General features: G+C 43.6%; 1 protein-coding gene across 4 annotated transcripts in view; it reads right to left on the reverse strand.

Moving 5' to 3' along the window:
* The window catches only part of KLHL13 (kelch like family member 13), a 79,861-nt gene extending 69,511 nt beyond the window's left edge, over window positions 1-10,350 (reverse strand). Inside the window, exons 1-2 of one of the 4 annotated variants that reach the window (XM_021548455.3) lie at window positions 10,277-10,340; window positions 319-383 (exon numbers count right to left, since the gene is read on the reverse strand). In XM_021548455.3, coding sequence (XP_021404130.1) covers window positions 319-383 — 65 coding nt within the window. In that variant the 5' untranslated portion in view covers window positions 10,277-10,340. Of the gene's footprint in view, window positions 1-318; window positions 384-10,276 lie in introns of all 4 variants that reach the window. The other 3 variants (XM_077786510.1, XM_077786511.1, XM_021548457.3) reach the window with 3 other exon arrangements.
* Window positions 10,351-26,037: the final 15,687 nt, after the last annotated feature.

The following is a 26,037-nucleotide window of genomic DNA, read 5'->3' on the forward strand; positions in this document are numbered from 1 at the left end:
ATTACACATTACAGAAAAGCATCCTTCAGTTACTACCTCAATAATTTCCTGATGCATCACCCATAGCAGCTTCCCACCTCCAATGCCACGCTGGCTGCAGAGACTTCCCCACGACAGTTTCCCAAAGAATGCTCCCCTGCTGGTCCACCCCTCTGACCTACTGTGCTGCCTCTTTACTGCCTGGAAAGCTGGGGGGCACCTCCACACACAGCTACACAATGTGTGCCTGGTTGTGTTAATTGAGCAGGAATGATTTCACTGGCATTTAGTCACTAAAAGAAAATTATTTGCATACACGAAGTATCTCAACTTTCTTACTGTTCATGGCAGGATCCCAGGGCTATGTTTCGCCATTCCCAAGCAGTCCAGGTTAATTTTGACATCTAGAATAAGGTTTGGGAAGAGAAAAAAATTGTCACACACATTTGCACACTATTATCCACTGTAGATGTTATTTTAAAGAACTGCAGGGTAGAGCATCTCCAACAGAATTAACTATTGGCTTCTGCAGCCCTTTAAGCTCTGTCTCTAGTGTGAGTGGAAAATTGGACAGCCCTGCTTCTTGCCTGAAGGGAAAGTTCACATAACTCACTAAAAATCTGTGGCATCCTGCTCTTTTCCATGTGTATGGAATATTTAATACAGAATCCCACAAGAACACAGCTCCACATAAAAATCTATTTCAACAGTAGCACAGAAGAAAAAGGCAGATCTAATTTTTGCTTTGAAGCTACTCAGGCAGACACTGTTTCAGAATCACAGCCACCACTTCATGTCAATCACGAAATGCATACAAGCCACAGGAGGTACAGAAGTCCTAACAGAAGTAATACCTTGCACCATGATCCCAAGGCAAGCCCCTTCTCACAAATTCCCCCCAGCAGCTGCTACCACAGCAGGAAGCTCTGGCTGGGCTTGCACAGAGAGCACCAGTCCCAGCAGAGCTGAAATAGCACAACGTTACACTGAAAAGTCATCTTACAGCCATGAACAATGGGATAGAGGGATTTAGGAGGAGACACTGCATTTCTTTTTAATGCTGAAAATATAGCACAACCCATTTGAAAGGAAAACAGCAAGCAGTTACCCCAAAACACAAGGAGCAATCAGCAGTGCTGTTATTTGCACAGGCATTAATTCTTTTTAATTCATTCTAATGTAAAGCAGAGTGAAGAAATGCTGGCAATAACACTGCTGGCTTTCATTTCCTCTGCATTTCCTCTCAGAAAAACCGACAACATTGCACTTGGCAACCCATATTCTCACACTGTTAGCACCAGAAAGTGAGGGTCACTTCTATAATTCAATGAATGAACAGTATTTTTTCAATTACAAGCCCTTGCTTGTATCCAGTTAAAGCAAAAACAATACTAACAACAAAATCACATAGAAAATTGTAGGTTAACCAATAATAATGGATCAGAAGCACTACAGGACATTTAAACTTCTACACCAAAACAAAGGGTTTACCTGAAGATAAGGAGCTATAGCAGTCTTATTTCATGAAGCTTTTGATACTCCTCCTTAAAATTATTTTGTCAAATTATTTTGCTTTTATATATGCACAGCTATGGATAACAGCAATCAGAATGACTCAAGTTCCAGAACTAAAATGCCATTGTGTCAGAAATGGCACACACAATTCCCCAGGAAGCCTCTCACACAGTTTGTTTTGGTGAAGAAGGCCAGAAAGATATCAAGTTAAAAAGTAGTTTCTGGTGGTTTGTTACTCCCTTTAAAACCAGCAGCAAGATCCAGCTCCCTCCCATCCCCTATGAGCACATTTTGCCCAACCTGCAGGGTGGCAGAGCCGTGTCAGGCTGCTCCAGTGACACACACGAGTGTTACACTGCAGGGCCTTGTGAAAGGCTCTTAGTAAGGAAAATCTCAGACAATGTCAGACTTGTTAGACACATCTGGGATGGCACTGAAACAATAAAGTCTATACAAAGACAGCATTTTCCTCCTCTGACCCATTGATTTTTTTTTCCTCCTCCCATTTCTTTTTCTGCCATTATTTATTCATGACTCCTTGTTTAGGACCACGAAATGTTGTCATGCAACTTCTTACCTTGCACATTCATGTTTTCCAGCCCAACTCCCTCCTACCATTAATTTTACTAATGAATAAACAATCTGAGCTGCAGTGGGAGCTGGTTACAACCAAAGCATGGACTCTTCTGTACACACGTGGGGAAAACAAGGCACTGCTGCACAGCAGCCCCACACCACCTGGCAGCACCACCAGAAGGGTGCCAGCACTGCCATCCCCTGCTTCCACATGAAATATGTCTAAATTCACTCCACACCAGCAGATCATTACAGCCTAACCAGAAAATACACTCATCCCCCATGAGGAAGATGAAGTGGGATTTTTCTTATTTCAGCTGTAATGACGGGGTTATTTGAAGGGACAAACCACATTTCTACCTCCAAGCAGCCCTTTGGCTTGTGAACCTCTGCCCTAGGTTTGGATCTCCTCCTCTAGGAACAGCTGTGCCATGGAAGAGCTCAGCACCCTTGGCTGCTTGTCCCTGCTCTCTGCCATAAGGCTCCAGCTGAGCTGCTCTTAAGTACTTTCTAACCTATTTACTCAGGATCAACCAACACAAAGAGTGATTATTTAGACTGTTTAAAGCACTCCAGCTTATTTTGGTTGACATTCTGCAGAAGAGCTCACATAAATGTTTAAGCTGCCAGAGTAAAGGTTTACAACCCCCTTTACTGAAATATTTTCTGCTCCTACAAACTAGGAACGATATTCAACAGCAAGAGAAAGCCAACAGCAGACAAGAAATCCCTGGTGTCATTCCAAAAGAAGCCAGGATATTTGACACCATCATCATTACTGAAGAAATCAATTTTAAGTCCCATGTACATCTGCTCAGCCCTTTCTCTTAGAAAAGACATAACTTGGAACTCTATGAGCCAGAAGAGCCATGTAATCACCTACAATAATGCTTAACACAAACCCCTGCCTTGGAGGAAGGCAAGACCAGCTGGTAAAGTCCAGCATATCCCCTTAAGGCTACAAGAAAGAGAAAAATGTTACCACCACAGGCTAGACTACTTGCTTACTAAACTGTTACCAACAATTGTAACTGTTCCTTTATACAGTCATACCAAACACCGAAAAATAACCAGTGGGAGAAAGACTACATCAGCATAACAAGATTTGGGAAAGGAACAGAAACTGCCTTTTTGTTATGCACATGGGAGGTGCTATCATAACAAGGAACACAAGGAACAAGGAATGGCAGTAGGAACACAAAATCTCAGTCCCTACCTTCTTGCTAAGGGGGGTTGTAACATGGCTCATTTAGAGCCTCACAGCAAACTCCTCCACATGTCAAAATTAACATTAAGACAAGGTACTAAACCATTCCTGAAAAAGAGCCAGGCTCTCTTGTAGCAAGTGGTACCACCAACATCACTGAGATAAGTGATGAGTTAACAACACTTCTACCAGCCCCAAGACAGGTGATAACACGATCTCATTACTCTGCTCCTTTAAAAAACAGAACTCTGTTTGGACATTAAGGACAAAATTCTCAGACTCAGGAGTAAAATATGGTACCACATCTCACTTGGATCACAGAACTCCACACAATAGTCCTTTCATCATTACAGATTACAGTGTTTGGTCCTACCCAGTTTGGAAATAAGGAGCAGAGACAGTGAATGCTGGCACATTTACTTCCCCATGACAAAGGTGAGGAAGTACAAAAGACTGGTCAGATTTGCAGAGCCACCAAGGGAGCAGAGTAAGGCAGCTCAAGCAACCTGGTAAATTCAATATTCCTTACTTATCTAGACTTATCCTTCAATTCCTTCATAGTATAAGTGTTTAATTCCTAATTTCCAGCTTCAATATGTAAGCTTGCAAAGTCTTTTGTTTGTAGGTCTCATAGGAAATACACCCTGGTGGCAATACTTTAATTCCACTGTATAAAAACAAGCTTTACTTAGAACAGCAAACATAAGAGCACAGATTAAATTTCTAACCATAAAATCATGGCTATATTATAAGTTCAACATTGAAGAGAGCAAAACTGGTAACACTGTTCCTGTTAAAAGCTTCCAGCATAAACAAGCAATAAAATACAGTTGTTAATAAGTGTCAGCAATACAACCTAACATGTATTTTGTAACTTGTAGTTAGTTGCTACTACTTAAAAAGTTACTCACTAACACTGAGATGAAAGATGATGGGGGGGTGGTAGGCATAAAATATTAACACAAGTCTTCTACAATTCTGGCACCATGGTGGATAATCAGCTTCTAAAAACAAAGATAGATATATATAAAGAACATGCCCACGTCTGTAGGATTCTAGTGCTGCTCACAGCTTTCTTTAAATAACGGATGTGCTACTCACTTCCTCAATTCTATTCAAAACCTGTGGGCAGCCATAAACTTGCCCAGAACCACGTGTTTTGTAACACTGAAACTGGTTGAGTGTCAGGCACTGAGAAGCCAGAAGTTGACAAGGCAGAAGAGCAACCCATTCCTCCCTCTTGGCTCCCTTCAAGAACCAGGTATCTTCAGCAGGATGCAAGGCAGTGTTTGAATGCCTCAGAACTAAGAAAAAGTCTTCCCCTTAATGTAGTGTAGAATTTCTGCTTTAATATAACTATTTACCTGAAAACATGAATCTAAGTGTTACATGGATAATTCAGCTTCCTCACAGATGGAAAGCTAATTGGAGAACAGCAATCCAGAAAGAGTTCTTTAAAGGCACCTGGAAACATGACAAGTTTGAAGTGGGAGCAATGCCCTGGTCCTGCTGAGCTGAGTTTGATGCTCCATCCCCAGCATCTGCTGGACAAGCCGTGCTCCTTTCCCTCCTGACACGATTCCTGCCTCTACCTGTGAGAGCAATAGCAAGGTGTAGCCACAGGGTGAGTTAGCAAACTGATAAGAACATTACTGAGTGGGTAAGTTTCCCATGAGCTAAGTAGCATGAAAGAAATCATCCTGCAATCACTCAACCATTAGCTCTGCCAATGCAGCTGCCCCAGGAGATCAGGGCATAGGGCAGGACCACCCAAAGGCACATTTAATGAATTACCTGCAGCACCAAACTGTCTCCAAAGTCTCCAGCATTGGATTTTGCTGTCCGAGTGTGTGAATCTTCTGCTTAATTTTCAATCCCTAAGAAGTTTATGAAAAAGTTTGAAATTTGAAAGAAATATTTTGCATTGTTTTCTTACAGAATTATTTTTAAATGTAAAAAACATACTGCAGTCATATATGACAGAGCCAGAGCTTCAACTTCAGAAAGCCAGTACAGTAAAAATGTGCTGGATATTTCAGATCATCATCTTAACATACTGCTAGATACTTCCCATTAGCATTATCAGATAAGGTCAGTTATTCAAAGGAATCAAAGTTCTCACAATACTAAATTAAATGCATGTGGAACACACTCAACTTAAACTAGAGAACACCACTCACATGGAGATCCCAAAGAACAATCAGGAAAAAGGAACTGGGTTGAACTTCACATTTATCTTTGCTTTTATCAGCCTATAAGAGTTTCTCTAATATTTAATCATAATCACTCTGCTTAATTTTTTTATTACATGGCACCTCACCCTCCTCATAACAATTTGCACTTGACCAGATGGTTATGGTGTGAATAAAGCTCATTTACCATGCACCATGGTTTTCGCTTGTCATGATGCTAAATCCTGATCTGCAATTTCTGAATAATAGACTGATAAAACGAGTTTCTTTTCATCACCAAGAAAAAAGGAACAAAGTTCTTCCCCCACTGCCCTGCAAAGATGGAAATTAACATTCATACCAGGACTCACATGATGAGTAGCTGAGTACTGCAATATTTGTTAAAACACATACTTTTAAGTCCTCTGAGCAAGGACAGGGACTCAAATCACCCCATCCTTCATTTTAACCATGAGATCCATGCACCACATTCCCATAAGCTTTGTGCCAACTGTTTTTCTCCTTGCGAGGTGGAGCAGCTTAGACAGGACCTCTGTCCTAAAGCAGCTTACACCTCCCACTTCAGGCAAATAAAGAGACTTCTGAGAGGCAGGACAAACAAGTCCATATGCCAGGAGGCAGGAGCCAAAGCAAGTGTCTGACATCACAGGTAAATAGTCCTGCTGCTTTTCCTACTGACAGCCAGGTCTGCTCTGGTCCCATCCACACCTGCACAGAGAACAGCAGCAGTTTTTCTGTCAGGTGCCTTCCATGTGCATCACTGTCTGGGCACCCTGCAGAGAAGGGGCTCTCAAAAAGGGAGAGCAAAATGTGCAATGTGACAACTCAAGCAGGCATGAGGCACCTGGTAAGGTTGATGCTCTTTAATAATGAAAAAGAGCAAAATTTAAGCAGTTACAAGTCAAGGCAAAAACTCTAAGAACTTATTTAAAAGCAAAATTTCTGTTCACAAGCTATTTTCATTTGTACTTTCTCCTGTACATAAGTTTGTTCATATTTTAAATATTTCCCATTGAAGATATCAAGCAGAATAGCTGGCATTGCCGAACAAATCTCACATTTCACAACTACAGAACACGCCACCAAGCAGCTGCATCAGTCACAAAGAGGTAAAACAAAAGCCCCAAGGAATCATATGACCATTGTCATTAGTACTAACAAAGCACTGTTTCCATAAAAAGAAACTGAATTACGTATTTCCTATACCAAGTTTAAAGCAAAAACATCAATAATATAAATCAGTAGCTGGGGCATTCTTCAAAAAGTAGTACAGCCAACTCACTTGAAAACAGCTTCTCAGAATAGGCATTGAAGACATCAAATTTATTACAGGACACTGAACATGGAAAATCACCCACATTTTCTTAGTAAATCTTCAGAAATACACAAGTCAATTAAAGGCGTCAGGTTTAAATTTTGTTGCAGGTTGCAAGCTCCTCCTGGGTTCAAACAGATCCCTTCCTACATCAAAATTCAAAAGATATCTTCAGGAAATCCACTTCTGAAAGACTTCTGTCACCAATACTAAGTCACACATTCCAACTCCCTGTATCTCCCACCCCACTGCACTTACAGGTTCCCATGCCAGAACCTCCTGGTACAGGATATAGGCTGTCTGCACTGCAAATGCACCCCAAAAACACCTCTTCTTGTGTAAAGCCCTCAGAAACAAAGCTTTATGAAAATAATTCATAATATTTCATAATAATGAATAATTTCATAATCATAATAATTCAGATAAAATCAGAATATTTTTCAATTCCCCTGAATACCCACTGAAAGCATGCCTTTGCACCAGAGACTACAATCTAACATTGTTTAATTACTTTGTAGCTTTTCAAAGAGCTTTTGGGTTAGGGCTAGCCAATACACAGAAAAGTTTGTTCCACAGAAGTGTTTCCAATTTATCCACAAGCTCTAATCTCACAATTTTAATAAACCTGTTGCACCACAAATAGTTAAAAAGAAAACCATAAAAATGTTCCCAGACAGTACTCTGACAATGCAATACAGCTGTGAGAATTAAAAAGACCCGAAAGTAGAGAACTTTGAAAGGAAAGCAGAACATAATGTTGCCCCATCTATTTAAGCTTTTACCTCCCACTCACATTGACACCTATAAACACTATGCCAGTATGCCAGATCTGTGATAAAAGCATCCATCCCTGTGAAACCAGCCCCAGGCTGTCAAAATCAACTCTGGCAAGCTATTAAGAGTCATTAGAAAAGTTTTCCACTATTGATACAATGAAACAGCCAAACACTGAATATGTTCTGAGACTGCTATCCTTAAAAAACACTTCATAATTGTTCAATTTTTGCCACAGTGCAGTTTCACAGAAAGTTTTGTCAGCACAGATATACCATCGAAAACAGTAAAGGGAAAAAAAAAAAGCTATATACTAGGCATCACAACTATTTCAGCAACCTAACAACCATGAAAAACACAAGCATTTCTGACAGCTTTGCTTGTGGTGTTTGTGGAGGTGATAGAGTAGTGCTAGCAGATACACTCCCAGCAGAACACACTGCAGATTCCTTTGGATCCTCTACCAACGCTTTCTTTGTAGTGTTGATTAATGATCCCCTTCTAACAGCTAGACCACACCAAGAACATAGAGCCCTGGAGGTAACTTCAATGATACCTTTAGATCCAGACAACCTGAGCTTGATCACCATGGTCGAAGAAACCATACAACTATCATATTACACTGAGATATATTCAACAGCAGAGCTTGTTGGTTGTTTTTTGTTTTCTTAAGAACTCCAGCATTTTTCTCAGCCTGCTGGAAAACAAAACAAAGGAAAAATCACACCTGTGGCTAGAATTCATAGAACAATTTGGGACCTCAAAGATCACCTGTTTTCACCCCCCTGCCATGGGCAGGGACATCTCCCACTGCACCAGCTTGCTCAATGCCCCTTCCAACCTGGCCTGGAATTCAGGGGGAAAAGGCAAGGCCTTACTCTGTATGCCCAACCCCACTGTGCCTCTGGACAGGTCATGTGCCAGCAGAAGAACCCTTCCTGCAGCAGCTACACCTCACTTCCCCTCTTAGCCTCCCCTACCAGCTGCACGTACTCCCTTCTCCCTTCCCTGCTTGGCCCCACGGCTGCCTGGGACGATCCCAGTGCTCGGCATCCCTCCACAGACACGCTCTGCTGGCATCTGGGGGACTCCACTGCAAACTAGACCAGGGAATCTGGGCATAGCCCTTTTCTTCTGGTGGGGTACACCTGCTGAGCTGCTTCATACATCACCAGAAGTTATCATGAATTGCATTAGTCTCCAAGCCACAACTACTGCTGCAGATCAGGTACAGCTGAACTACGGCCTCAGATGACATTCAGTTTAGTGAATCTTTTACAGAAGAGCAGAAGAAATTATTTAAAGTAATAATAATTAAAAAAGCTAGCTGGGGCAAAGTCACTTTAATTCATTTTTGACACCTAGAGTCATTGGCTCACTAGAAGCAGTCTTGCTTCTTTGAAGCAGAGCAGCATGCTAATTTGTGCTGGCACCTCATTACAATTTTTTGAACTTTAGAAGTGAAGGAAAATGTTCAGAAGCACAATTTTGAAAATCATAGAATCGAAGAGATCACAAGAAGTGCATTCAGGATAGCATTTAATCCAAGTTACTACACATTTTTTTTTTTTTACTATCAACACTCTGCAGCATATTCTAGTATTAAACAGGACTGCAGAACAAGCTCTACCATGAAATCAGAGAAGTGGGAAGAGTGCCCTGAAGGTTATTCATTAGCATTATCTCTATGTGTAGCTCACTGGGGAAAGAATAAGGAAAACTCCTCTGTGGCAATCTATTCAAATGTATGAGACATATTTAAATGAGTGAGGGAAGTATTTCTGATGCAGATTTCACAGCAGGTCCAAGACAGCATCAGTTTCATTAACGCTCAGAACATCTAAGCTGAAGAGCCCTTTGCCATACAAAGCTGAAAAAGATGCGCACCTTGCGTCTCCTGAATTGTACAAAGGAGCCGAGCCAAGACTCCTAGAGTTCTTAAGTTAACATCGCACTTTTCACACGGAGGCGAAAAGTCCTGAACGGTACCTACTAAAAACAGAGCTTGGCCTAAATTTTATGAGAACAAGGAGAAGAGGAAACTGTCAAGTTAATTACAACCTACAGCTACGTCCCCCTTTCTAATGGCTGCACCTCAGAACTAATCCCCAAAACTCCTTCCTGCACTCCGACCTCCTCCAGCCTATTTAAGGACCAGGGAACAATAAACACTGACGAGCAGAACGGGCCGGGTGAAGGAAGAGAACGATTACAATGGCTGCACAACAAAGCCTGCGAAAGGAGAGTTAAAGACACTTTTTGCGAGGGGCACAAGCCCCGCAGCCCGGTCCGCCGCCAGCCGCGACCCCGGCCGGGACAGTCCCGCTGTGTCCCGGGCGGTGACCCCCATCCTGCCGGACCCCGTCCGTGCCCCGCCGGGCACGGCGCACTCCGGCGCTGCCCGGCACCCCTCGCCGGGTGCCCGCTGGGATGGGGCACCCCGCCCGCGCTCCCTCCCGGCGGGGACCGCACCGCCCCCGGCGCGGGGTCCCCGCCCGCCGCCCCCGAGCGCGCCGGCCCCGTCCCGCACGCAGCGAGCCCCCGCCGGCAGCAGCGCAGCCCCGCGGCCTCCGAGCGGCCCCCGCCGAACCGAGACCCTCGGGGCAGCCCCCCCGCGCCGCTCACGGAGCGCGGCCCCGCTCCCCCCGCGGCCGCAGAGGCCCCGCCGGGCCCCCGAGCGGGACAGGGCCGAGCCGGGTCCCCGCGCCTCGCCCTCACCTGCGGCTGCGGCCGCCCGGCCCCGGCCGCGGTCCCGCTCCGGAGCGGCCCCAAGCGCCGAGCGCGGCCCCGCTCCCCGCGCGCGCCCGGCCCGCCCCGCCCGGCGCGCGTCACCCGCGGGCGCGCACTGCGCCTGCGCGGGGCGGAGCGGCGGGAAAGGGGCGGGGCCAGGGTGAAGGGGCGGGGCCTCTGTGAGGGGAGGATCGGAGAGAAAGGGAGACAAGGAGAGAGGGAGGGAGAGAAGGATGGAGGAATGGAGAGAGGGATGGAGAGAGGGAGGAATGGATGGAGAGAGAGAGAGAGGGAGACAAGGAGAGAGGGAGGGAGAGAAGGAAGGAGGAATGGAGAGAGGGGTGGAGAGAGGGAGGAATGGATGGAGAGAGAGAGGGGTGGAGAGAGGGAGACAAGGAGAGAGGAAGGGAGAGAAGGAAGGAGTGATGGAGAGAGGGAGGAGGGATGGAGAGAGGGAGAGAAGGAGGGAGACAAGGAAAGAGGGATGGAGAGAAGGAGAGAGGGAGGAAGAGGAGGGAGGAAAAGAGGGTAGAGGCCACAGTGCACAGCAGCAGCATGTCTGCCAGCAGGGCTTGTCTCCACCTTGGTGCATCATGAGAGCTGCTAGAACAGCAGGGAGGACAGCAGCAGTCATAAAATCACAGAATGGTTTGGGTTGGAAGGGGCCTCAAAGACCATTTAGTTCCAACCCTCCGGCCATGGTCAGGACACCTTCCACTAGGCCAGGTTTCTCCAAGCCCCATCCAGGCTGGCCTTGGACATTTGCAGGAATGGGGCATTCACAGCTTCCCTGTGCCAGTGCCTCAAACGAACCTCAAAGCAGATAATTTCTTACCAATATCTAATCTAAACCTATTCTCAGTTTGAAGCCATTCCCCCCTGTCCTATCACTACACTTCCCAATGAAGTGCCCCTCTCTATTTCCCTTGTAGTCCCCTCTCAGATGCTCACCAAGTCCTTGGTGGCCTAGGGAATGCGAGTGATAGATACACAAAAATATCTCCTCATGTTCTCCAGGGGATTCACTTGGGATCAGCAACATTACCAGGTGAAAGGCAAGCCACAAGTTCTGCCCCAGCCAGTGTTGGCTCCTGGAAAGCTCAGAATTGCTTCACCTGAAAGCTCAATTGCTTAACCTGCTCCCATAATGCTGGAGGATGCTAACCCTGAATTTTCTTCACAGTCCTCTCCTCTTTTCATGTGGCCACATCTTTGATTTGGGAACTGCTGTTGTTTTGCCATTCTGTATTGTTTCCTGTAAACACACCTTTAACTAATGAACCCCCAACATTCAGCAAATTTTTGACTGCAGGTAATCTTAGGGAAAATAATGCCTTAGTTAAACCCAGTCAACCCTAATGAAGTTATAGGAATTTTAGCAATGCAATTAAGAGCAGAACTAGATGCAAAACTAATTATGAAGGCATAGGTAACCTTCCAGCAAAGACTGCAACCAGCTCCTCATACTTTTAACCCTGAAGGAAAAGTTGAAACGCCTATGAGACCATAACACACCATTTGAGAGTTGTGCAAGTCAAACAGCACTTGCTTTTAAAGCTGTTTTTAATCTGGACATTTTTTGCATTGGCTTATCAAAGCCAGTGCAGCATCAATCTCAGAGCAAAAGGTATCCTGGTTGAGTAACTCTCTAACAGATTTTGCTGTGGGCAGTTTTGGGTTCACTTCTGTTCTCCTCACATCAGTGAGAGCAACTGAAGCAAATTCAGGCACAAGGAACCAATTCACCTCTACTCTGAAGCTGACAAGAAAATCAGTATTTCAGTTGCAGAAGAAAGCAATTTTTGTGTATATCTTTTCTGTATATTTTTCCAACTCTTGTCCTTGAAAATTACCTCTTGCATGAGCAAGTGCCAGTCTCAACTTACCTTTACAAAACTTTAAGAATTCACCTCTGCTGAGAAGAGACATGAACAAAGTGACACACAGGGTATCCATATAAATGCTCCCAAATAGAATAAATCCAGTATAAGAATGTGCTCAGTATTTTACAAAAATAAGGTTGCAACCATGAGTTCTTCACCTTTTTGCTTCTTTCTTTCCATTAGAAAAAAAGTGAAATTTGCCATTTAGATGGACAGTAGCTATAAAACACATACCACTCCAGATACTGCTTTTCTTTCCTACTGCTCTTTTTATCCCAAGGCAAGATAATCTCTCCAACACACATGTAACTTCCAATAGCACAGAAACTTTCTGATCCTCTTTGCTCATTTACCTGGCAAAAGGTGTTTTTTACAGGCCAGGTTCCATCTTGTTTCACAGTTGAATATTCTTTTTTATTATTATTATTTTGTTTTGGGTTTTCGTTGGTTGTTTGTTTTTATTAAGGATTTGGCAAATTAATCAAGTGCTCATACTGCTCTAGTGTACTTCCAACAGTTCCAGCCTGAAAACCAGGCAAGTTTTCCCGGTCTTTATTGGAGACCTCTCAGCACCAAATTCCAGAATGCATCTGGAAGCCCCCAGGAGCACAGCTGTGCAGGGGAAGGCTGCAAAGCTCTGTTCACCAGACCTAGGCTTTGTCACTAAGGAGTTCTTCTTGAAAATACATGTACTAGGGTTGCTTAGGTATTATATTGTCATTTAAAAACTTGTTCTAAGTGTACTTTTCTACAAAGCTTTGATGCCTGTTATGTATTTCTCTGTAAGAAATCCACCTGAAATTTGCTGTAGACTCTCTGTCAGGCATCTCAAAGTATAAACACAAGACAAATACACAAAATTACTAACAGAAAGCAATTTACAAAGTAAGATTTATACATAATGATAATATATATTACTATACTACAGCAAGACACTATTCACAAATATTTCCTGTGTAAGTCTACTTACAGAATAAGTAGTTCCTTTCAAAACAGAATTCTAAGTACTTATGCTGACAAATCTGATACAATTTGATAATTATACTGAACATAATTTGGTGTGATAATACATGCTTTCAGCATCTAAGAACAGTATAAAAAATTGACAGTTACCAGTTCAGGCAGAGCAGGTTATATCTACCTCATAATCATTTTGCATTGATATTACAGATTAGAGAGAGCAATATCCATTAAGCAACAGCATTTCCTGTTCAGAAATTATACAACTCGATCTTATCTGTAAAGAAACACGTACCCACCACCACCTGAGAGCCAAACAATTCTGAGCTTCTGCCATAAATTGTAACAGATTCTGTTACAAAGCAGAACACGGCACTTGGGTGGAGGAAAAATACGTTCTATTAAGTTTCAATTGCTGGTGGCAACATTGATTCACGATTTGCAGTTCTGCAGGTAGTTACTGTCAAACTTGATTTGAACGTGTGAGGAGCTGCAGCTCACATGCAGTGAGTACCCACACATGTTTAAGGCAGCATTTCTGCAGCTCTTTCAGCCAGCATTGCCTGCCAAAGTGAACTGGAGCGTCCATGACCCCCTCTCCAAGGGCAGGGCTACAGGTGGAGATGCATCTATGTGCTTCCAGATGTGAAATGAGCACTGCTGCAAGAATGCTTTTTAGTTCATCTTACTTTCTTTATTCCACAGTTTAGAAAAGTAACTTTCAGGATTTATACCTTTTCTATAATGAAAATGTTCTGTGTAGGACAGATCTGCATATTCATGCCACTCACAAAATTAAAATAATTCTGAAATGAGAAGCGAGGTGCATATTTGTCAAGCAGTAAACACTGAAAATGTTTTGTGGTAAAAAAAAATCATTAATTTTAAGTATTTTTAAAGCTGGCTTTCTGGCTTTCCCCCTCAAGACAACTTGTTTCCAGCCAGGAACGTTGCATTTCCAAAGTTCACTGACAACTCTGGCTCCTGGTAATGCACAAGAAATGCTACAGAGCTGGAGTAGAAAGGAACACCTGCTGAGTACAGGCAGTGCTGAGCTCCCAGCTGTTCCTGAAGGCTGCCATCCCATCCCATCCCATCCCATCCCATCCCATCCCATCCCATCCCATCCCATCCCATCCCATCCAGGCCAGGCACAGCTCGGCACCAACCATCGGGATAGCCTCCAGAAGAGAGGGAGGGAGCTGAGCAGCAATCCCTCACCTTTGCTGAGGCTAGTGAAGCCCCATAAAAAGTCTTCATTCAGAGTGGAATGTACCTACAGCTGTTCTTGGTGTTTCCCCACTCTGTGAGTTGGAAATTTCCCCCAGAAGGTTATCAAAATAAAAATCCCAGGAGGGCAGAGCAGTGCTCTACAGCTTTGTCCTACTCCACCTCCACTTCCAACAGCACCCAGGACACACCAGCTACTTTCCACGAACATAAGCAAGGAAAGCCTCCCATTTTCTCAGATCTTTCCTGTAAGAAAGACAGCCTGGCAGCCTCTCTCCCTGTCCTGAGATGCAAACATGAGATACTTCTGGTGCCTAGCATGAAAAATGGAAATTCTACCTTCCAGCCTCATGCTTTAGGGCATAGAAATTGGTATCAGCTTCCTCACCATCCAAGCACTGGTCAGATCAGAGCCAGCTGAGGTGCACAGAGACACAGCCATGCCTCCCCAGACAGCTGCAGGCAGCCCTCAAAAGTAAATGACATTAAAATATATATTAAAGCTTTATCAAAAAGATATTTGAAATGTCTCTCCTTGCACAGTCAGTGCTTTTACATTACAAAAGTACCAGATATCAGAGTAGTTCCCAGTGCTTGGAAGAGGAAATAACTGCCTTGTATGTGCTGGCACACAAAAGCATTCTAAATTAAATTATAATACCAATAAATCTTGCATACTCAAGCCTTGATTTTCAAACTTTTTTTTGCCATCCACAGCCATTTTCACAAATATAAAATTAGGGCTAAACAACAACCTAAAAATTAATTTTTCTTGATACCACTTTGAATGCTTCATCTCTCTTTGCCCTCTGAATGTTTTGTCTCTCTTTGCCCTCCACACAGTCACCCACCACTGAAATGGCAATTACTGTGGCAGCAGAGAATCACAGACAGCTTGGACAGCCTGCCCTTCTCTGCCAGGCAAGCTCACCACAGAACAGAGAATAAATCAGCATAAACAGCATTGCTACTCTCAGAGAAACATTTCTAATGTAAATGGAGCATCTCACTGAAGAGACATAGTTAAAATATTAAAATATGTAGGAAGGGGGAGTTATTGTGGCCACTGAGCATTAAAATTCATCATGCAGAAGGAAAAAAAAAAGACAGAAAATATTTAGGTTAAAAATATTTAGGAGTTCAGGAAGACGAATGAAATGTGAAGGGAGTAGAAGGAAGGATGGGGAAATGAGAGAAGATGACTGCAGGGAGTACAGTCTGTAACCAGCATTCAGGCAGAAAGAAGGCCATCCTGAGCAGGCAGAGATTTAAATGCCTCAAGGATTTGGAGCGGTTCTAAAATTTAACCCAACAACTACAAAGAGGGAATCTGACCTAAATACGCCACTGACATCTTTGCATTGTCCAGTGCAGCAATAACCCCTGTAGTTTGAGGCCATGAAGGACTGATATAAAAGCAACGCTGACATTTTAATGCCATTTTTAAAACATGCTAAGATTGCTGATTGATGTATTCTTTTCAAGACATACCAGCAGAGTTTACATTCTGTATTACACCAGCTTTGCATAAAAGGGTGAAGTGGGCATCAGACAGTCAGAGAACCATTGCCCAGGGTATAGCTTCTTGTGGCAGACACACAAAATGTTTTACCCACTCCATCGTGAAGAGTATGATTGCAACATTTCCACTTGTAGCGAGGACTCTCTCATCTTCAATTTACTAAATTGTTGTGGAAGCCTTCCTTGGGAACATAACCTTTACCAGCTGCAGTCTGCCAGCCCCAGCCCCAAGTCCTCCCTTACCTCAAAGAATTTCACCTAAAAAATAAATAGCAGTGGAACTTGTAATTTCCAAAAGTAATTTTGGACTTTATCATGTTTTTCCTCCAGCAAAAATTAGTGAAGTAGAATTTCAGATTTAGAGGAATAGCTATTTTTAAAATAGATTTCTTCATGCTATAATATGTTATAATAAAATATCACTATCAAAACATCAAAGAGTGCTTTTCCTTAGCTGAGGTAGAGACCCATTTGGGAGCCAGGGCAGGCTGCACATTGTGTCTGAACTTGGTGCAGGACTCAGTCAAGACATTTCTTTGGTAATTCAGGTATTCTTCCATAACAGCTTTTATTTTAATACAGGATTTTTCTGTAAAGATTTTTCCTTGCTTGCTCTCTTTGAGATTCAAATTTATAAAGAAGAGTGAAGCAACTCAATATTTGAGTAGTATTATTTCTCTACATTGCTTTTATCTTGATTTCCTATACACATGTTGAGGCAGCCCAGAGAGGGGTGGGAATCTGAAGTTTGAGTTATAGATGATCAGCAAGTCCAAAGTCTCAATTGTCTGGGTTTTTGTAATGTCAGATTTGTATCTTCATTGTGTCTTTTCTAAAGTTTGGCTTATTTTATAGCTTTTACAGTCGTGGGGGAAAAATAGCCAGATGTAATTCTTTCTCACTTTTAGGCAAAAAGTGAAGTAGTCCAAGGCAGGAAGTGTTTCCAACAAGTGTCTGAGGAAAAAAGCAAAATACAATACTTTCTTTCAATCCTATACATTTCCAAAATGTACTACAATAAGGTGTTTGTTATCATTCCCATCAATCTCTCTCTCTTTATTTTTTTAATGTCTGTACAGCAGCATTGAGCTTTGAAGTGCCAGCATGGGGATACTTTATGATTCATGAAATAATTATGTTTGTATTTAGCATATACAAGTTCCAACAGCCAACAGAAGTGCTGGGTTAATCAATGTCTTCTGCAAATTTTCACTGTTCTTCTAGCTTGAGCAGCAACTGGAAAAACAGTTTTTGCACAGAATTACTAATCACCACAGACAACTACTTCCACCACTGCAGACTGTGTATTCTCCCGGCTAAACAATTTGTCATTGCACGCTTATGCTTTTGTTCCCTGCTGGCAAATGTTTCTAACTCCTTTCATATGACTGCAGGGCAGCTTTCAGAACATGACAGGAATTTTAAAGCACTAATAATAATTCTCAATTTGAGTAAAATCAGCTTACTTTTAACTCATAAAACTGGTGTAACAGGTCTTTCTTATCACCAAGAGGAAATTGGAGTTCAACACTGCCAGGAATGCAGATAAATAGCATCACTTTCATCTTCCTTTCCCTTCCCACAGGTGGGGATGAACAGGGAACAAGTGCCAGAAGAGGAAACTGCTTCAGCCAACACAGTTCAGCCAGGATGCAGAAGTGGCCTGTGCCAGATGGAGGCATTATATATAAAATTTCCCCTGGAGCAAGAGGGACAGCAGAGGCTCTTGATGAAGCAGTGGAGCCTTGCAGTACAGCACTGCACTCCTTGTTTGCTCACTGCACATGGCATAATCCATATGCTGGTTTGGTACCTGGAAATTTCTTCCCATAGTGAGGAAAGCAGTGCACCTTAGTTTCTTTATAGTTAGCAGTAAGGATAGAAAATGTGGAATTCTATAAACACTTGCATATCTTAATAATTGATCACTACAATATTGCCACGACAAATATTAAAAGAAGATATGAACTTCTGTTGTATATTACTTTTCCTATTACAAAAAGAAAGGTAATAAAGGCTGTGTTTTGCCTGCCTCTTGTAAACATGCACCTGATGTCTGGAGCACTGCTCATTTGAAAGTTGTAGGATCTGATCAAAGTTGGGTGTGTCTCAACCTGACCACATCCTGGCAGAGGAGCTGTCTCTGACTACCCCTAACATCACAAAAGTAGTGAAAGCAACTGTGTGCTCTCATTCTCCACAAAGTGAGCTGCTAAATGGGATTTCTGCAGCAGTCAATAGTTCTTATATCAAAGCAATCTGTCTTTAGGGTTCACTCCTAATTAGAGATCACAGTGAATATAAAATAAATTATTGATTGCTGTCAGGAGATACATTAACAAATCCATTTCCAAGAAAGAGCAGCTCAATGGTTCCAAGTGGAGCAAATTTAGTGACTGGCAGTGGTGTGGAATGACTCCATTCATCACCTGAGCTCATCCACCAGTAAAGCATCTTAGAAAACCTTCTGAGCCATGCCAAAATGTGGACAGGAGAACAACACAGGACTACCCAGTGGCCATTTCCCCAAACAATGCTTAAAAAAAAGTTTCACATTGCCACAGGATAAAATGTGGTGCCTCATTATGATATTCCCAAAGGCAAGGGAATCTGCCCCGGGGCAGATTCAGGTACCTCTAGTAAAGCTTATGAGCACTGCAGAAACAGCAGTGAAGGCTTTATTTCTACAGAGGTAAACAAATTGTTGTGAAATGTGCTTAAACCACTGAGCTGCTGCAGTGTGCACAGCATTAGCAGAACCCAGTGACACCAACTATCTCATTACAGGGTGTTTTACTGCAGTAGCTGTATGGATATAAATCCTAAGTTTTGAGCCATGACTGCAGTGTAAGTCTGTGTCTTTATTTTTCTATGCAGTACAAGGATAATGACTGCGGAGAGAAAAACAAAGATGTTCAGTCCAACACTTTATCTACAGGGGAACATTTCAGCTACTGCATCCTGAATAGCTAACACCCAGATCTGTTACAGCAGGGAGGACAGAGGCAACTGATCCTGAAATCCTATGTCTAAATGGTATAAGGAAAGTAAAATTCAGAGACAAAAATGCAACGTGTTGGAAAAGAAACAGGCTGAGCTCCTTGAAAGGTTCACAGCCTAGCTCCTGAACAGATAGCTATGCAAGGTCTACCCATAAATGTCCATGCTGACCACAGAGATTTACTCTCTTCAGAAGCTTTCTGAGATGGGCTTCATTTAGAGAGGGATATTTGATCATAAACTACAACAATCAGAGTGTAGTATGATGATTTCAGTACTTCTAGTCCATATTCTTTACAGCATAATGCCAGGTAGAAGTTTCATGAATCTGCATATACATGTTCTGCATCACTCAATAGGTTACCCTAAATTTTGTGTATGAGAGAGGGCACAGCAAAGAGTATCAGTATTGACAGAAACCTGGATCACCATCAGTTCTCCTGGCTGTGCCCCAACACTGATAAAACCCTGCTGGTTGTTGTGGCAGTGATGGGGACGTACTATTTTAATATCACAACTTGATTCTCTGTGTTATGGCAGAAGTTCTCAGCAGTGTGTCTCCCTTCAAGGAGACCAAATGAATTAGCATAAAGTGGGGGTTGTAAATAACAGGTCATCAGTACTGGCAGGGAAATTATAGGTATTTGGAGCAGGATAAATAGTGAAGGTGAACCCGGCCAATTGCTTTTGAAACTCCTTATTTACTGCTGGCCCCAGCTGCAGGCTCTGATGGCTGTAAACATTGCCCTTGAAGAATAGGAGAGGTCCCACAGAGCATCTGTCCATAGGGTATAGAGGCAAGCCCGTACACGAAACAGGGAAACACAGTATCCAAAACAATACAATCAAATGGGGTGTCTGTGTCAGTGAAGCTGCACTTCATTTGGCTCCACATCATTGAAAATTATTTCCATGAAACTGTATAGAAAGTGTTTTCAAAATATTCTTGAAAGGCTCCTGGAAATAGTTGTGAATGTCTGACAAGCAAGCACAGTGAGTACTCCTCTCTGTGCCAGTAAAACCAGAGGCACAGGAGTGAGTCCTGAGTGTCTTTTCTCCAGGGTTTTGTTGTCTGGGCTCTGTGACAGTGGTTTTTATGTGATGACTGGAGCCTGCACAGCTAGGAATTTGTGGAGCTTTAAAGGCTGATACTCCATTTTCTTTCAAGTGCCCCAGATATCTGCTCTCTAGCAATCCCTTCAGTGCCAGGGAGAGACATCCTTAGGGAAGCTCTCATCCAAGTGGTTGGGCTGAGAGGGGAAAAGAAAACTGGTTCTTCATTTCTCTGCAGGAGGAGGGGTTGCAATGCACACAGTCCACGGGCTGGCTATGCCTTGCAGGCTGTCCTGGCTAGTCCATGATTAAGGATGCATTTCATGGTCTTTTGCCATTCTGCAGCTGAGCAGGATCACAGGATCACCCTCAGGAAGCTCCCGGGTGCCTTTCTGAGGGTGCTGAATGCTCTGTTGTGTCTGGGTGTATGTATCACACCCATCTGACACTGCCTCCCATCCCTGCCTTGGCACACCTGTTTCTTTCCACTCACATGTCCTGGATACAACAGCAACAGTCAATTTTCTTTGTGTGGGCAGATGTGAAGTGGAGGAAACAGTCATTGCAGCACACAGTTTCCATCCCACTGGGATGCTCAGAGCCATCCTGGTCATGCAGTGATGTCCAATAACTTTGGGGGTTGGGCTTGGTTTTGCTGGGGTTTTTTTTGGTTTTGTTTTTTGTTTGTTTATTTGTTTTAATTCAGGGAGGAATTTAGTGCATATTTTAAAATTATTTTTAGTATACATGTAATATTTTTAATATTCAACTTCATTTCCTGGCCAGTCCATGTGTCCCAGTGGAGGGTTGTGCCTTCTCTATGACTCCTCCTGGCAGAGAGCCAGTTTATTAAAAAATGAAATGAGGATTCTCATTAAATGAGAAAAATAATATCCACCCTCAGAACTTCTCTGTCTCAAAGCAGAGCTGCTTAACCCTTTCTTTAGTCTCCTTGCATGAACTCTTTGTGTGTGGCACCTCAGAGGGAGTTCCCAAATACCATGGGCTTTTCAGGAGAAAAAAGACATTGAAGCTGTGACTATTTGTTTCATCAGCAGACTTAGCATTAAGAATGCACATTTCTGACAGCAGCAATTTTTACTGTTCCTACCACATTATCACCCAGGACATCTGAAAAAAAATTACTGTTTCTCCCTCACCACATCTTTCCTAGTTGCCTGTGGTGCTGCTGATGCCCGGGAATGCAGCAGGTATGCTGGACACTGCCTGCTTTTTACTATGCAGGTCCTGAGGGGCAGTGAGGAATTGCACTTCAATACAGTGCATCTGAATTTTAATTGAATTGTAGCCTGCAGCTAAGTGGAAAGACATGAAAATGACATTTCAGTGTTTCACTCAAGAGTTGATATTCCACCATACCTCTGAAATAACTGATAAACTCTTCCCTCCCCTGTCTCTGTCTTCACCCATGGCTCTGGGAGACCCTGCCAGCAGCCTGGCACAACTTCCCAGGCAGGTCACAGAGAAGTGGACCTTGTCCCAGTGACATGTGTTCAAACCACTGACTGATGCTGGCAGTGCTGGCCACATGCATTTCCTATATTTTAATGAGGATAATATAAGGACAAGGTTATCCAGGTGAGCCCTGAGTCTAACAAGGGATTGTGGCAGTGTAACCTGAATCTACAAGAAAGCCTGGGTTTTGCAGTGTCACTCCATCCTGGTGCTGTCAAATGCAACATAAATGGCAGAAACAAATAGGTAATTGATTCACCCATCCCTTTGCCTTAGGGGGTTTTGGGCATGCAGCACCCCAGAGAAAAGAGCAGCAAGGATGCCTCCCTGACATTTTGCTGATACCTGAGAGGTTCTGGTGACTGAGAGTCCGTGGAGGACTTGGTCCCTCCAAACACCAAATTAGTATAAACTTCTGCTACAGCAACTGCATCCACTGGTCCAGAAGTGATTTAGCTCTCACCGTGAGTGCTGCTGTCCTCAGTTACTCTGTGTAACACAAATATGGAAAATGTGCAGAGGAGGGTTGTAAAAGTTGCTGGTTTAGCTGGAACAACATAAGAATGGGAGAAAACACAATCAGAAATATGCAGCAGCTATAAATAAATGGGCACACCCTTGCAAGAATGGAGATTCAATAAATATTTGAATATACTGACCCCGGAAATAAAAAATGTTAAAAATAGTCTCTAGCTTTTGTTTTTCAGAAAGGACAGTATCCCGTGGCCAGAAGATTCCTGCAGTATTTGAGAGGTCACTGTCACACCTACCAGCTGATGAGAACCTGCTGCTCACCAGGGGCAACAGGGGATATTTGGGCTTTGCAGTAGCTGCTTCCCACAAGTTGTAATTGCAGTCTCCACATCTGTCCCTGCTCCATCCCTGTCCCCTCAAGCTGCAGCAGGAGAGGGCCCTTCTCCTGCACCCCCAGCAACAGCAGGTGAGGGGGAGGAGGAGGAGGAGGAGGAGGAAGGGCTCTGGCAGCTGTGCCAGGAGGAACAGACACATTTCCCTATTCTTCCAGCCCTATCAACATCACAGAAGAAGTTGTGTCCTCATGAAACTTGTCCCACTTCATTCTCAAGACACCACAGGTTCAGCAGTGCCACTGCTAAACATTTTCTAGCCATTTTTCTGGCTTTTCATGTTTTCCAGGTTCCTGCTTTAAAGAAGATCATAACAGTATAAAAATAAACTTTATATTAAAGAGCAAAACTTGCTCAGAGTGTCTTGCTTCACTGTTGGAACAGAAACCATTTTTCCAGTTGCTGGCTAATCTTCAATAAACTTTATAGACTATGCTGAGGCCTTCACCAGGGATATTGCTAATTCTTGCTACTTCTTCTACAGCCTGTAATATGACATTTAAAAAATTATTTCTACAAAAGCTTTCTGTTTCTATGCCACAGCTTCAGCTTGTGGGGCTATACTCTCAAATAGGAATTCCTTGCAATTTTTAAAAGAGAATGGAGTTAAAAGTACATAGTCCAACACATAGGACAGATGTAGCCAATAGAAGCAGGGAGAAGGCTATGGAGGAAAATGCAGGATATCAGAAACAGGATGCAATGTGTCAGCCTTGAAATTCTTACTTGGAATATGCTTTGATCTCTGCTCTCTCTGTCCTGTTCATCTCAGGCATGGCTATGCCAATGGCCACAGGCACAAATATGCTCCTGCCCTGCAGCCATCCACCAGCACTGAGCTCCATCCATACTGGGGGGTTGTAATAATTTGAAGTGTTTTGAGTTGCTCTCATATTTTTGCATTTTTGTTCCAAGCATTTGCTGCAGTTTGAGAAGAATGAAGCATTGCAGGGGTTGGGGTCTGCTGTTTTGGGCATCTGCACAGGGCTCACAGGGACTTCAGGGAAGAGTGGTCCCTTCTCATCCCCATCAGCTTTAGAATGAGATTCATTTGAAAGTACAGGTACTGTCACAGAATATAATTGTGCTTGCAAGCATGAATGAAACTCATCAGTTTTGCTTATTATTTCAAGTGGTTTGGGTTTTGCTTGCTTAATGCTCAATAACTATGGTCTCTGCCGCTGAAGAGACAAAGGTGTTGCTCCGTTCCCAGCCACAGCTATTTATATCTTGTAATAATGCTCCTCAGGATACAAGGAAGGGTATGAAACCAACAGTGTAAAATTAGGACAAAGTCACAACCTTCAGGCCCTTTCTGCTCAAAAGCTGTCATTAACATTATCACCTCACTTTTGTTTTCTTTGCTGGATTGCTCCCCTGCAATCCCTCAGCCAGATGGTCTTTAATTCTGTTTATTTGAGCTTAATTCAAAGCAAAAGGAGTCCATGTCTCTGGGGACATCCGTCCCACTTTCAGCACTAGATGTGCTGACACCTCTGAGAGCCCAGTGATAACAAACCCTTTAAGAGCCCCTAAATGTTGGGGGAAGCAGAGCCAGCAGCAGTCAGGTCACACCCAGCTCTGCCTTTATTGCAGCTCTCCCTGTGTGTGGCCCCTATGGGTTGGACAGATCCCAGCCTCCCGCTCGGTGTGAACCCCTTTGCTGAGGAGGGAACCCAAGGGAGAAAAGGGAGAAGAGGCTGGTGGAAAATCAGACACATCTGAGCACTTGGCAGGTACTTACTGTGCCTTTTGAAATGTTCCCTCTAACTTTGAAATCACAGCTTGTCTTTTCAGGAGTTTGTTGAGACACTGTTTTGCTGCCCCTTGGATGTTTTTCCCTTAACGATTCCCTAAGGAGAATTGGCTGACAAAAATAAGTACTTAGTAATTCTTTGGAAATCAGATATGGATGCGATTCCCTTTAATCTCCACTGCCAAAATACATGTATTTGTAGCATATATAGAGTTCCTTGTACCCACTTGTATTCAGATTATTTTCTAATTGTTTCCCTTGCTATTAGCCTGTCTGCAAAGGATTCACAAACAACATTAGAGGTCCCACTCCTTCAAAACAAAGTCTGTCCTAAAAGTGACTCGTAACCAGATGTGCCACACACCACACGCTGTGCTATTTTTATCCCTCCCTGTTTTAATCAGTGACTTAAGTTTTATGACGTAACCCAGTACTTTGAAAGGGCTCCTGCTGTTCCACACGCAGCTCAGTGCTCCATCCCACGTTAATCTCTCCCTGACTGCAGGGAGATGCTGCCCCAGACCTCTGGGAGACAGAGCTGTGCTTTGAGCACAGCCACCACCGCCTTCAGTGGGTTTTGTTTTGAGAGTTTTTTTTGCTCTGGATAGGGATGAGCTGTCTGGTGTGGTCTTCCAGGTACCTCTGGGCCCAAAGGAAGACAGTTCAGGCCAGGAGATACAGGAAGATGTTCCCAGCCCGCCCTTGCCAGTTGTGTCCCCAGCATCACTTGCTGGCCAAAGAGCTCTGCAGCTGCTGGGAGAGTGAGCCTCACATCTTCCCCTTCCTCTTTTTCCTACATTTCTCCCTTCAGAATATACACAAAGGTCGATTGAAATTGTACATGGTTTAAAAAATAATTAAGTTACCTCATAAATTTATCAGAAAAACGTGAGCTAAAACTCCCACAGCACCGTGTAGGATTTTTAGAAAAGCACATTTTAAAAACCCCAAACAGCTGTCCGTATTTCAAACCCCAGCGCCTGTGAGCGGGATCAGGGCGCAGAGCTGTGCCTGTGTGTTTCCCGGAGCATTCCCTGCGGCCACGAGCAGCACAGGGGCTGGCGAGGCGCTCCTGGACACACCTGCACCTCCCTGGCTTCTCCCGGCGCTTGGAGCTGCCGCCTCAGCAGCCGCAGCAGGAGGGAGCGCATCGGATCTAGATAATGAATACGCCTTGTTCAACAAACATTTGGCTACAAATGCAGACAGAGTAATCAAGATACTCATCTGCTTCAGAAAATGCTTCTGAGAGTTAAGTTACGCCCTTGCTACGTCATATATCAAATTATAATTCAGCTGCCTCCCCCTGGGAATTAGCATAGCAGCTAATCACTATGTAAACTGCAGAATGTGTGGGAAATTGTCTTTTTGCAGCGCCGGTGCTGCCCCTGGGAATGGGAGGGTTCAGGCAGCAGTGTGCTCCCTGCAGCAATTCTGTCTGCTGCTCCTGGATGCTGCTGGGTGTTTGGGGTTTTTCTGTGCCCAGAGCCGCGTGGGGTGGACACCACAGTCCCCTGACATGGCCATGGTCTAAGGCCAGCTCTGCTTCTCGCTGTGGCTGGGGAAAAAAAGATGCCAGGGCTGGTGGTACCTTGCAGAGGGCAAAACAGGGATGTACAAGGAGCCAAACTGGGAGGAAAGCTCCACCAAGCAAGGCTGACCTGCTCCTGGTGCACTTTGGGACACACAGACACCCCTCCACACCCCACCTCCCCCCAGAAGGGCAAATTAATTCACCCTGAGCATCACCAGAGATTCTGTAATCCCCATGACCAGGGCCAGGGCAAGCTGTTGCTCTGCAGATAAAGACAAGTCACTCTCCCCACCAGAGCAGGAGCTTCTGAGCTACCAGACAGGCTTAGTTTTTTGTTTTCTTTTTTTTTTAAATCATGCTGAGTTTTTTACTTGCTCTTAAAAGGTGCAATTGTAAGAGTACAAAACAAATCTACACATATGTGACAAGATGGTGCAACTTCATTGAGCAAGCCCTGAGAAGTCACAATT

Source organism: Lonchura striata, chromosome 14, assembly GCF_046129695.1.
Source record: "Lonchura striata isolate bLonStr1 chromosome 14, bLonStr1.mat, whole genome shotgun sequence".
NCBI classification, from domain to species: Eukaryota; Metazoa; Chordata; class Aves; order Passeriformes; family Estrildidae; genus Lonchura; species Lonchura striata.